This window comes from Armigeres subalbatus, chromosome 3 (assembly GCF_024139115.2).
Source record: "Armigeres subalbatus isolate Guangzhou_Male chromosome 3, GZ_Asu_2, whole genome shotgun sequence".
Taxonomy (NCBI): domain Eukaryota; kingdom Metazoa; phylum Arthropoda; class Insecta; order Diptera; family Culicidae; genus Armigeres; species Armigeres subalbatus.
The window spans coordinates 332447220-332460753 of record NC_085141.1 but is presented as its reverse complement, the minus strand read 5'-3'; the positions used below and the strand labels follow the sequence as shown (position 1 = coordinate 332460753).

The 13534-nt window shown below is 45.6% G+C and overlaps 1 protein-coding gene across 2 annotated transcripts in view; it reads right to left on the bottom strand.

The window, feature by feature from the left end:
• Nucleotides 1-852: 852 nt before the first annotated feature.
• The window catches only part of LOC134225677 (D-beta-hydroxybutyrate dehydrogenase, mitochondrial), a 364971-nt gene continuing 352289 nt past the window's right edge, over nt 853-13534 (bottom strand). For both annotated transcript variants that reach the window (XM_062705946.1, XM_062705947.1), the window contains exon 7: nt 853-1766. In XM_062705946.1, the coding sequence (XP_062561930.1) occupies nt 1608-1766 (159 nt within the window). In that variant the 3' untranslated portion in view covers nt 853-1607. The remainder of the gene's footprint in view (nt 1767-13534) is intronic.

The following is a 13534-nucleotide window of genomic DNA, read 5'->3' as shown; positions in this document are numbered from 1 at the left end:
CCAAATGAATTTTGCCGGTTTTTCAACAGCCGATCGGTTTGGTTTTTACAGATTCAATGCGAAGTTTTTAATAATCAATTATCCAAAACTCACAGAACATCTTTAAATGGATCCACGGGGTTGGTTGAATACGCATTTTATTAACTATCGTGGGCGAATACAAAATTCAAAATTGACCTTAACTCATCGTGCAATATCGAGGGGTCAATTCGGTTCGCCTACCATCAATAAATTTTCGAAGCGAACATAATGCCATGAACATGTGAAAAACAAACATTTCAATCAATGCACACCGACCCACTTTTCAAGACTATCTGAACCGCAAAATTTCGGCAAATCAGGTCAAGGTAACACAATCGATAACCGATATGCATCCGTGCCGGCGACCTGCAGCACCGCACTTCGTTTCAAGTTACGCCCAAGATGGCAATCAATCCACAGGTTAATTATGACCTCGTTCCTTCCTGACCTGGAACTTTCATTCACAATTTCGTTGTTTTCGGTTCTACACCAATGTAGACGATATTTTCCGACTCATAACGCAGGATTCCAAACTTATACAGTGGTAAAACAAATAAAAATCGTGTTTTCGATGAATGAATGGATACAAATATCCGCCGCTTTGATGTGTTGGTGGCCCAGATGGGGAGATCCACTCAGGCGAGAGAAAACCGGAACGACTGGATGAGAGCGCCACGTGGAGCATGCGCTCCATGGCGATGACGTTTGCGTTGTTATCATTGCCGGGTTGAGGCTTCGAGTATTGAATTGATAAATAATGATAAAATACAGATAACAAACTTGGCTTACCTAATCAGGAGTTTCACATTTACTTGATATGAAAGATATCACTTTGAATCCACAGGTCTTTTATTGAAAAATGTTTGACTTTTTTCCCCTGTCTACGATGCACTTGTTTCGTTGTTATGGAACCGTTTCGTTAATGCTGATTGCTTGTTTACCTTTGGTAAAAGACTACCCTTGTTGTGTTTATTTTTCTCTGCTAGATTCTGCGACAAATACCTACCTACTAACTAAAATGCCGATTTGAAATACAAACCCGCGACTATAACTGAGTTTGTGTGCGTAAGTTTATGCAAGCTTGCGATATATAAACAAAGCAACATTGTGTGACATTCGAACGTTACCCATAAATAATTAAGTTTCTTAGCTGCCATGCAAAGATGGCAGCACTTGAGGAAAGCTTCTGTGGGAAGCTTTCCCGTTTTATAACATCTAGTACTAAATAATATTTAGCTCTTTCGTTGACCAGCCATCTCTATACTAACAAACACTAATTTATGACAAACAGAAACCATGCATTTCCTATAAACTGCTTCACTCAAGCTACTTTTATACCAGCTACTGTTATATCTATTCCAACACACAAAATCCATCAATACACTATTTCGATGTATAACAATCTCTTTTGAACTGTCTAAAATCATCCTATAAATATTTCCATGTCTGGTAGATAGCTTAATTTTCAAGTGATAAATATGTGTAGTTTATTATAAAAGCATTATTTCCCTGGAAATTCTTATTCATGGTGAACTTCCGATAATACAAAACAAAATATTTCATAAGCATAAGACAAGCTTTCTCTTCTAGTTTGGGTAGAACAGTTCGTAGACGGAGCGTGGCAGATGTTCGGACACGATGGTTTGGAGCTTTTCGTAACGGGATAACGGTGTGTAACGGAACAGTGGGAACGAACGAATGATGGCATCGGTCAGGGCTCGCACAGTGGAGTGGAAGTCGCCGTCCTGGAAGCAGAGAATATTAGTTAAAAGAAGTAATGGTTATAAAATATCAATTTGATAATTTGTTGAAGTTTTAACTGACTCTTTTGTTTTATCTGAATTTGTTTTCACTTCTTTTTTAAAAAGGATTACAGGGGTTATATATACCGTCGAAAAAATAAGTGTACAGACAAGCATGATTTTCATACATTTTCATCTTGTTTGAGGATCCAAATCTCGAATCGTTTGTTTTGATCTTTTAGTGAATTGTATACATCTGTATTGATTTTGTCCTCCAAATGACTACTATCTCCTTCCTCTTCCTTGGTCCTCCACGAGCCTTGTCCAGGTCTCCTCTCCGTAGAGGACTACCGGTTTTAATGAGCGTTTTGTAGATTGTCAGTTTGGTACGGCGGCGAACTCTATTCGATCGGAGCGTCTTGCGGAGTTCAAAGTACGTACGATTTCCAGCCACTATGCGTCTCCGAATTTCTCTGCTGGTATCATTTTCGGCAGTCACCAGTGAGCCCAAGTACACAAATTCTTCTACCACCTCGATTTCGTCACCACCGATGGGAACTCGCGGTGGGTGGCTCACATTGGGTCGTATGAATAAAAAGTAGTAAGTTCAACTTTACTACATTTTCAGTAGTAAACGTCACTTGTGGAACATGTTCGTATGAATAAAAGAGACTTTACTACACTACACATTTCGAACATACTACAAACAACTGATTCGGTATGAATAAAACACGAGTTTACTACTGATTTCTTGTAGTCTGCTCAAGATGTTGCTACTCATGTTTCAAATGCAGATTATTCATCAGAATCGAAGCGAATCGGCTTTGTTCTTGAAAATAGAAGTCCAATTTAGGGAAAACAAATAAAACAGACATGTCTTTTGTTGATTAGCCGCAAAAAAATGATGAAATCATCATCGTCATCATGGGGTCTATTTTGTTTTGACGTTTCTCCGTGTAGTAAATGGTAGTAAACTGTAGTAAAGTCTAAGTTCGAATGTAGCAAATGCCATAAGTTCGAAAATGTTTTTATTCATATCAAACATGTAGTTTTCTCTGTGGACTTTATTTTTGAGTAGTTACTACAAGCGTTGAGTTTTGCTACTTTTTATTCATACGACCCATTGTCTTCTCTTGAACCTCTTCCTATCATGTACTTCGTCACATTCCAGTTCGAGACAGCAACACGTACGGACGTGTTTTTTGCTCGCGCATTTTTTCGAAGTGTTTTTTCTCGTTTGTTCGCTGTTTACGTTTTCGCTTGTCGCGTTGGCGTTATTTTCTCCCGGACCCGTCATGGGAGACTCGGTGGCCGATTCGGTCGCTGGAAAAGTGCCTAAGCGCACTGCTCTTGGAGGCGCGGGTAACCCCTCCAAGCAGCTTTTGCAGAGCAACGTGTTCTCTCCGTTGCCACTTGATGACGCCGGCAGTCCGCCGAAAAAGAGGAAGAAGCAGCAATCACAGCTGCCGCAGGTGCAACCGGAACGGAAGGAGAAGTGCCCGCCCGTGTTTGTCAAGGGCGATCCACCGGATTTGCGCCCAAAAATTCGCCAGTTAATCGCTAAAGGGCTGAAGTGTACATTTCGGCTCTGCAGCGAGGGCAAACAAGGATCATCATTAATTCGTCGTGGAATTCCTCTAAGTCCACAAGTATGAGTACTAAACTCATGACCACCCCGGCACGAAGCCGCTAAAGGCTTTGCTGCGAGGACTCCACGACATGAAAGAAGAGGAGTTCAAAGCTGAGCTCGAAAGTTGCGGATTGAAACCGGTGGCCGTGCACAAGATCGCTCGTCACGACAAGACGAGAAGATATCGCGACCAGCTTTACCTGGTCCACCTGGAGCACGGCTCCACTACGTGGAAGGACCTGAAGCTGGTCGGCGTTATAAATTACACCGTCGTTGACTGGGAGCGATATCGGCCAGTGCACCGCGACGTCACGCAGTGCACCAACTGCTTCAATTTCGGGCACGGCACCAGGAACTGCCGCATGAAGCCGCGCTGCAACAAGTGTGGCGAACCCCATCTGACTGATGAGTGCGACAAAATGGAGGTGGCCGATCCCAAGTGTGCCAACTGTGGCGACAAACATCGGGCCACCACAATATTTATTTTATTTATCATCAGACTAAGGCCGGAGTGGCCTGTGCTGCACATAAAAGACTTCTCCATTCAGCTCGGTCCATGGCTGCACTTCGCCAACCACGCAGTCTGCGGAGGGTCCGCAAGTCGTCCTCCACCTGATCGATCCACCTTGCCCGCTGTGCACCTCGCCTTCTTGTTCCCGTCGGATCGTTGTCGAGAACCATTTTCACCGGATTACTGTCCGGCATTCTGGCTACGTGCCCGGCCCACCGCAGTCTTCCGATTTTCGCGGTGTGAACGATGGATGATTCTCCCAACAGCTGATGCAACTCGTGGTTCATTCGCCTCCTCCACGTACCGTCCGCCATCTGCACCCCACCATAGATGGTACGCAACACTTTCCTTTCGAAAACTCCCAGTGCGCGTTGGTCCTCCACGAGCATCGTCCAGGTCTCGTGTCCGTAGAGAACTACCGGTCTTATAAGCGTTTTGTAGATAGTCAGTTTGGTACGGCGGCGAACTCTATTCGATCGGAGCGTCTTGCGGAGTCCAAAGTACGTACGATTTCCAACCACTATGCGTCTCCGAATTTCTCTGCTGGTATCGTTATCGGCGGTCACCAGTGAGCCCAAGTACACGAATTCTTCAACCACCTCGATTTCGTCACCACCGATAGAAACTCGTGGTGGGTGGCTCACATTGATCTCTCTTGAGCCTCTTCCTATCATGTACATCGTCTTCGACGTGTTGATGACTAGTCCAATCCGTTTAGCTTCGCTTTTCAGTCTGATGTAGGCTTCCTCCATCCTCTCAAAGTTACGTGCCATGATATCAATGTCGTCGGCGAAACCAAATAACTGGACGGACTTCGTGAAAATCGTACCACTCGTGTCAATCCCTGCCCTTCGTATTACTCCCTCCAAAGCGATGTTGAATAGCAGACACGAAAGACTATCACCTTGCCGTAACCCTCTACGGGTTTCGAAGGGACTCGAGAATGTCCCTGAAACTCGAACTACGCACATCACCCGATCCATCGTCGCCTTGATCAACCGTATCAGTTTATCCGGAAATCCGTTTTCGTGCATTAGCTGCCATAGCTGGTCCCGATCGATTGTATCATATGCGGCTTTGATGTCGATAAATAGATGATGTGTGGGCACGTTGTATTCGCGGCATTTCTGCAATACCTGACGTATGGCGAACACCTTGTCCGTGGCAGAGCGTTCGTTCATGATTCCTGCCAGGTACTGCCCTACGAGCTCTTTTGCAATTGCTGCTAGTTGATGGCAGAAAATTTGGGAGAGTTTGTTGTAGGCAGCGTTCAGCAATGTGATTGCGCGGTAGTTGCTACAATCCAGCTTATCGCCCTTTTTGTAGATGGGACACACGATACCTTCCATCCACTTCTGCGACAAAACTTCCTCCTCCCAAATCTTGGTAATGACCCAGTGCAGCGCTCTAGCCAGTGCCTAACCACCGTGTTTAAATAGCCCTTCTGGTAGTTGGTCAACCCCAGGGGCTTTGTTGTTCTTCAGCCGGCCAATCTCCTCCTGGATTTCCTGGAGATCCGGAGCCGGTAAAATTATGTCCTGTGCGCGTTCTCTCCGTGCTCTTCGTAGTGCTGCCGCCACCTTTGGATCACCTCACGCTCGTTCGTAAGAAGGTTCCCGTTTATGTCCTTACACATATCAGGCTGTGGCACATGGCCCTTACGTGAACGGTTTAACTTCTCATAGAACTTTCGTGTGTTATTAGCGCGGAACAGTTGCTCCGTCTCTTCACGGTCTCGATCTTCCTGCTGGCGTTTTTTCCTCCGGAAATTCGAGCTTTGTCTGTTCCGCGCCCGTTTATATCGTGCCTCATTCGCCCTCGTGCGGTGTTGCAGCAATCTCGTCCATGCTGCATTCTTTTCTTCTACTAACTGCTCACATTCGCCGTCATACCAGTCGTTTCTCTGATCCGGAGCCACCGTGCCTAGTGCAGCGGTTGCGGTGCTTCCAATGGCGGATCGAATATCTCTCCAGCCATCTTCAAGAGACGCTGCGCCTAGCTGCTCTTCCGTTGGGAGTGCCACTTCCAGCTGCTGCACGTATTCTTGGGCTAGTCTACCGTCTTGTAGCCGCCCAATGTTAAGCCGCGGCGTCCGACTTCGACGCGTGTTGTACACCGTCGAGAGTTTTGAGCGCAGGCATACTGCAACGAGGTAGTGGTCGGATTCAATATTCGTACTGCGGTAAGTGCGGACGTTCGTGACGTCGGAGAAGAATTTACCAACGATTATAACGTGGTCGATTTGGTTTTCCGTTTCTTGGTTAGGTGATCTCCATGTGGCCTTGTGGATATTCTTGCGGGGAAGAAGGTGCTTCGGACTACCATTCCGCGGGAGGCTGCGAAGTGTATGCATCGTTGGCCGTTGTCATTCGATACGGTGTGCAGACTATCCGATCCGATGACCGGTCTATACATTTCCTCCCTTCCTACCTGTGCGTTCATGTCACCGATGACGATTTTGACGTCCCGCAGTGGGCATCCATCGTATGTCTGCTCCAGCTGTGCGTAGAACGCTTCTTTCTCGTCATCGGGTCTCCCTTCGTGTGGGCAGTGCACGTTGATGATGCTATAGTTGAAGAAACGGCCTTCAATCCTCAGCTTGCACATCCTTGCGTTGATTGGCTGCCACCCAATCACACGATGGCGCATCTTACCCAGCACTATGAAGTCGGTTCCCAGCTCGTTGGTGGTGCCACAGCTTTGGTAGAAGGTAGCCGCTCGATGCCCGCCTTTCTACACTTTCTGTTCTGTCCAGTCAATCTCCTGCAGCGCCACGACGCCGAAGTTGCGGGGATGTAATTCATCGTAGATCTTCCTGTCACAACCTGCGAAACTTAGCGACTGCGCAAACCTCCTGTCTCGTCGAAGGGCCGTCGTGTCAGGGCTGTTTAGCGTCCCAACACCAGGACTTGGGCTTGTGCGCTTTGAGCGGCACACGGTCGCTTTGGTGGAGCCTACTTGCGGATACATGCAGCTTTTTATAGGAATTTAACAGGGCCCACTGTCAAACCCCACCACATCCTAGGCAAGCCCCACAACTCGCAGATGGCCTGGGGAGGGATCGTCAGGCCCTTGGACATAGTCCCTGCTGCCCGTTCTTGATTTCAGCATAACATATTAAGGGGGCCGTGGGCTGATCGTCAAGGGGGTCGCGACACTGAAAAGGTTGGGAACCGCTGGCTTAGATAGTTCGTACACTAAAATAACGTTGTACGTACTATCGAGGTATGCAAATCAGGGAGTGGGGTTGACAGATGGATGACCCACATAACCCACCCAAGCAGCGGAAGGTTACTTGAGTTACCCTCTCTGCTAATACCCTGATCCCCCCAGGTACTGCCTCCCAGCATTACTTCTGGGGGATAGGCAGTACTTAATGTACTCGCTCATTCACGCTCACACAGGCACTCACCCCGTATGAGGCTTACTTGGGTACACTCTCTAACATACCCTGACACTCTTTCTGACGCACCATGTGAGACTAACTTGAATGCTCACCCTACTATCTGATTCACGCTCTAGCACACCAATTTGAGACTTATTTGGGTGCTCACTTCTGACATGCCATGTGAGACGGACTTGGGTGCTCGCCCTTAACATACCACGTGAGGCTGACTTAGATGCTCTACTCTGCTCTGCCATGCCTCGAGGTGTCGATAGCGATAGGTAACAACAGTGTGTGCAGTCCATACTAACACCTACAAACAGTATGTGCTCTGCAGTTTCATCAACACCTGGGCAGTCAGGGCAGACGCGTGCCCAAACCTGTCCGCGTGCCCAAAGCTGTGGTGATACTGTCGGAAGCAGCCATGGCCTGACAGGAATTGTGTCAGATGGAAGTGAACTTCCCCATGGGGTCTCCCCACCCAGCGCGATATGTTAGGTATCAGCCGGTGGGTCCACCTACCTTTAGAAGCGTTATAATCACGCAGGCTGCATCGTGTGATATCGTGCGGTAGGCAGATATCACTCTGAGACACATCAAGCGGTACGTGCTCTCCAGCTTCCGCAGGTAACTGGTTACCCCCACGGCTCTCGTCCAGGACGGGCAGCCGTAAGAATAGATACGGTAACGCCTGTCAGTAGCCTACGTCTACTGGCACACACCTTGAACATCATTCTCTATAATGCCGCAACAGCAATCGAAGCACTCTTGCACGCATAGTCGACATGGCTGGCGAAGGTCAGCTTGTCGTCTATTACGATCCCAAGGAGCTTCAAACTCCGCTTTGATGCGATCGCGACTTCACCCACGTGAATCACTGCATGTTGAACCGACTTGCAGTTGTTGACGATAACCACTCCGTTTTATGGGGAGCGAGCTCCAGGCCTCTAGCGCTCATCCAATCTGCCACCGTGCTGATCGCGTGTGCTGCGGTCAGTTCTACCTCGGGAATGGACTCCCCGTAGACCTCCAAGGTTACGTCATCGGCGAAGCCCTACGATTTTAGCACTGTGTCTATAAGACAGATTGGTCTATGCGCCGATGGGTCACTCGGCGGCTTCCTGGCCCTCGGCAACAACACCAGTTTCCATCTTTCGGTGACTCTACACTCATCTAGGCATCACTGCATAGCTAGTCGGAACATATTCGGGTTCACTATGATTGCTGCCTTGAGAGCGCTGTTCGGAACTCCATCAGGCCCTGGAACTTTGTTCGTTAACAGGGATTTGGCCATCGCGAGTAACTCTTCGTTCGTCACCGGAGCCACCATTTTGGCAGCACCCATATTGCCTTTCGGTGCAGGAGACCAAGGACTTGTGGCTCGGGACGGGAAGAGTACCTTGATAATCCTCGTCAACCGATCCGAGAACCGTTCGGGGGGTGAAGAGCTCCCTTTGGTCTTGGCCATTACTATTTTATAGGCGTCACCCAACGGATTCGTGTTGGGTCCTTCGCATAGGTTGTCAAAACACGCTCTCTTACTGCTCTTGATGGCCTTGTTAAAGGCCAGTTTCGCAGCTCGAAACACTTCACAGCGGTACGCTCTTTCATCCTCGCTGCGAGCACGTTGCATCCTTCGTCTAGGCTTGAGGCAGATTGGTCGGAGGGCCGCAATCTCGGGACTCCACCAGTATACCAGGTGTCTGTCATTCCTCGGCAGGGATCTCCTCGGTATGGTGGCGTCGCACGCACGTGTTAGGACAGCTCCCAAGTAACATTTTGAATTCTATTTGGATTTATTCAAGTTTTATTGCAGTTTTATCAAGGCTTCGCATAAACTGTAGAGTTTTATCATAGTTTTCGTCTAGTCCAAGTTACCTCAACGCTAAATTACCTTATAATAGTTTTATGATATGCTCCAGGTCCATCTTAAGCTGTTTATTTTGATAAATTATCTAGCAAGAGCAGTTTATCCCAATTAAAACCAAATAGTTTTGAGAAAGTTTTATGGTACTCTTCATTAAGAAAGAACGATCTTGAGAATGCCATTATAAAACTTCCTTAAAACTAAGTGGTTTTGGTTGGGAGAAATTGCTCTTGTTGTAGAATACATCAAAACAAACAAGACATAATGTCAAATTGAACGCAAATAAGTGTATAAATTAAAAACTAGTGGATCAAAGGCAACAATAATGTAAATTTATCCCATATATATGGAAACTCCATTAGCGCAAGCATCTGTTTTTTTTTCTATCGGAGTTTTCTCTCTATCGGATCACCAGCTGCAGTTTTCTTTCTATCGGATCAAACTTATCACCAGCTGTCTTGATGTTCCAATACCAGGCAGAATGCATATCCTCCCATTTACCATATGAGCGATCAATTTTCCTCAAAATACATTTTCTCAATTTTTGGGCATTCATAACCATAACCAACTGGGTACAACACACAGGCAAATTTCTGGCGAGTTTAGTATTTGTTAGATAGATTTTTAAAATCTTTAACATATTGTTGCAAAATCGCAACCAAAAACTATTATCGAATTATCAAATCTACTCGTATTTCGAAGCAGGGTTATTTTTAATAAAGAGTATTAACTTGTTAGTTTTTGAATAAAAATAACCCTATATATGTTTAACTAAAGGTTAACAAATAAGTTATACGCATTTCTTTTTCCAGTTGAATTGCATGTTATTATATGACAATATTCGCAAAATGGATGGTTTCGGCTTAATCTGCGTCATTTTTTTATTGCAATCATGCGTGCCCACTACTGAAAAACATCACAAACATGGAATACAAAACATTTTGGACTTCAATTCTTTGTTTTCTATTGTTATTGATGTAGATAGATATTATGAACCCGAGGAGCAGTAACCCTATTGAGTTTTAATTTAATTCAGCATTTTGTGCAAGTATTCAGTTTATTAAATATAAATATTTAACGGCGAACTCTTTCCAAATTTGTTTTCAATGGATATGTAAACAACATGTTATAATGAAAGCTCCAAACTTATAACGCTCTTCAATAAAACTTCTTAGTTTTGCCAGTACTAGTTAGTTTTATTCAGGACAAACTAAGCTTCGTGAAGATTGCGATAAATCTAGTTCAATTTATCATGCTCTCGCATAAAGCTAACAGGTTTTGTATGAGATAAAGTGGGTTTAACCCAATCCTATGATGGTTTTACATAAAACTATTGAAATCATGGCGGATTATCGTCTGCGTCAATTTTTTTGATGGATGCCATTTCTATATGAACGCTGAAAACTATTTGATTTCATTTAAAATGCATGAGTCCTTTCACAGATTGGGACCTAAAACAAATATTGTTACATCTGCGAAATAAAATGTAGAGCAACAATTATTTTTTGAGTGTGTACATTTTTGAATAGAAATAGTTTTTCGAAATAATACTATATCTTGCAATATAAATAAGGCGCATTCATTATTTGTTACATTTATTCAGAAAAGCTTCGACAAAGTGTTTGTGGCATGTGGAATTACACGATCACAATGCAATTAAGTTTCAATTTTTCAACGTATCCATCATCATTTTCATCATTATGAGATACTGTTCGATTTGGTTCAGACAAAGTTCAATATAAACAAGTATGAACATCAGCGGATCTAGATAACGAAAATACATTCTGTCAAATTCCTTAGTAATCCTAACAGGGTTTTATGCTGATCTTTCATGCCATCATAAGCTCACTTTGATAAAACTAACAAGTTTTAAGCGAACCTTGGAAAATGGTCTTGAACACCTTCTCAAGAGTGGGTCTTTTTCGTCTTATAGTGGTTTTATGGCTGTCTTAGAGCAAGCTTGTAAAAGAATTGGTTTTAAATGTGGTTTTAAGGCACAAGTCTAGAAGTGTGCTTCAAGTGCATCATAAAATTAATTTTGTTACTTGGGCTACCAACGCATCCCCGCTTAGACCTTCAGTGTCCCAGTCCCAGGGACGTGGTGAAAACTTCACTGTCGAAATGATTGGTTCTCCACCCACAGACCTGACAGGGATCCCAGGACGTCGGATGTTGGACGCCATAGTTGATCTTAAAGCGAATTACTAGATGATCAATTGATCACTAAGGGTGTAACCCTCGTCCACCCTCCAGTCCAAGTTTGGTGCCAGACCAGGACTGACAAACGTTACGTCAATCCATGACTCGACCCATATAAGTTTTAGTAACGCATATGCAACCAAATTTGGTCACATTTAAGTTACTGCTTCCAAATCAGTGTGGGTTGTGCTACTCGGGTCTGAACGTGCTAGCGGAACCATCATTGACTAGCACTGCGTCGAGCTTCGCTAGCGCATATAGTAACGCTTGACCTCTTCAATTGATGCAGCGGTTGCCCCACTCCACTGAACAAGCGTTAGAATCTCCTGCTATGGCGACCGGCTTTCGACCCACTAGGTCAGACGATAGCCTATCGAGCATCTGGTTGACTTGTGGGCATAGGGGGGACTGGGGAATAGCAGCTACAATAGAACACACCATTGATCTTGATCTTGGCTATCGCGACACCCTCCGCGTTCCGTCGTGCAAATAGCCGCCATCCTAGACCCGTCCGCCACCCAACTGCCGTTATCGACAGGGACGTTGTACGGGTCGGACAGGAGGGCGACATCGGTCCTCAACTCCGAGACCGACTGCCACAGCAGCTGCTGGGCAGTTACACAGTGGCTAATATTCAACTGTGTTACTGGTACGCCTTCTTCTTATTTTTATCTCCGATGGGACACGAAGATTCACCCATAAGTGGTTACAGGCTTGCTTTTTGATGGCGCAGATGAGGCACATTGGTGCTTTTTCGCATTCCTACGCCTTGTGCCCTTCCTCACCACAACGACGACACAGGTTGCTACGGTCTGGGCCCTTACAGTTGTAGCAGTTGTGCCCCAACTCTAAGCACCGATAGCACCTGTCCACTGAAGGCGGATGGAGTTTGCTCACTGGGCATACTGACCAGCCGATCTTTAACTTCCCTCGCTCCATTACCTTTTTGGCTTCCGCAACCGGCAACCTAAAGTAGGTTACCTGCGTGCCAAAGGAAGCACCTCTCCGTCACTCCGCTCTCCGCCTCACTGGGAGAGGACATCACCAAACCCCTCTTGGCTTAACGCATCGTCAAAAGAATTATTTTTTGCATCACTCATTGTAATTGGGTCCCCTTGTGGCTGCCGTCGATTCCTACTGGAATAGTCGCCTTTAATGATTCCATAGTAATCTTTGCATGCCTTTCGGCATGCAGGAAGGCCATGCAAGGGTTGACAGCCAGATCAGCGCACATCGGGAAAGAGCATCTGAGCCTACTCCCACCCAGCAAGCAAAGCTTGGAGGCAAGATTGGATAGCGTGCTACAAGGCCTGCCATGGTTTTAGGGAACGGAAGACAGCCTAGCCATTAACCCACTCGCCGTTTCGAGTTAGTGTCACATGGCTCTACTAAGAGAGTAGAATGTCAGACTACCAGCCCTCAAGACAAGGTCTGTTAACACGCAGCCAGAATGCCATAATCAGGATCTCGCTGGCATTGATCCTGGTGTGCCAATTGGCACTCCCTGGGCTCCAGTGCGCTTTGAGTGGCACACGGTCACTGATGAATGAATTTGTATATAATATTAGATTAAGGACTAAATTTAAATTAAGATGAATTCCATTTCCAACTGAAATAACTTAAAAGTATGATCCACCCTAAAGATCAATCATGATCACCGATCAAAAAATAATAATTCTACGCTCCTACGTGCACACTGGCTATGTAGTGGTCAGCAGGTCAGTCAGACCACGAAATTGGAATGAGAAGAGAGGTAGAATCCAACCGACGTCCAACAGTAACGTTTTTTAGTATGAAAATAAACCTCGGACGGTGAACGTTAAAATCGGGCTTATAGTGTTTTTTCCCCCAATTGGTGTATACGGTTCAATAAATTGCTGAAAGAAAGTGACGAATTCTGTTTTTGATCCGAAACTCAATCCCGCGAGTTGAGCGCAAGTTGAACGCATTACATACAATAAGGTGGCTAAGTTGTGAGGGAAACCGTAAATCGAAGAGCCTACGATTCTGGCAAGCAGCTGTGGCGATTAATTGATTAGTTTTCGGCTCGATAATTGTGAGTAATTGTTTGCTGCGTTTTCTGGGCTACTGTACCAGTGGAAGTAAATCCTCCCACGGAATCCCAGAGGTCCTAGAAGGCCCCATCAGTCGCTATGATAGGGCCTGCTTGCGGACACAT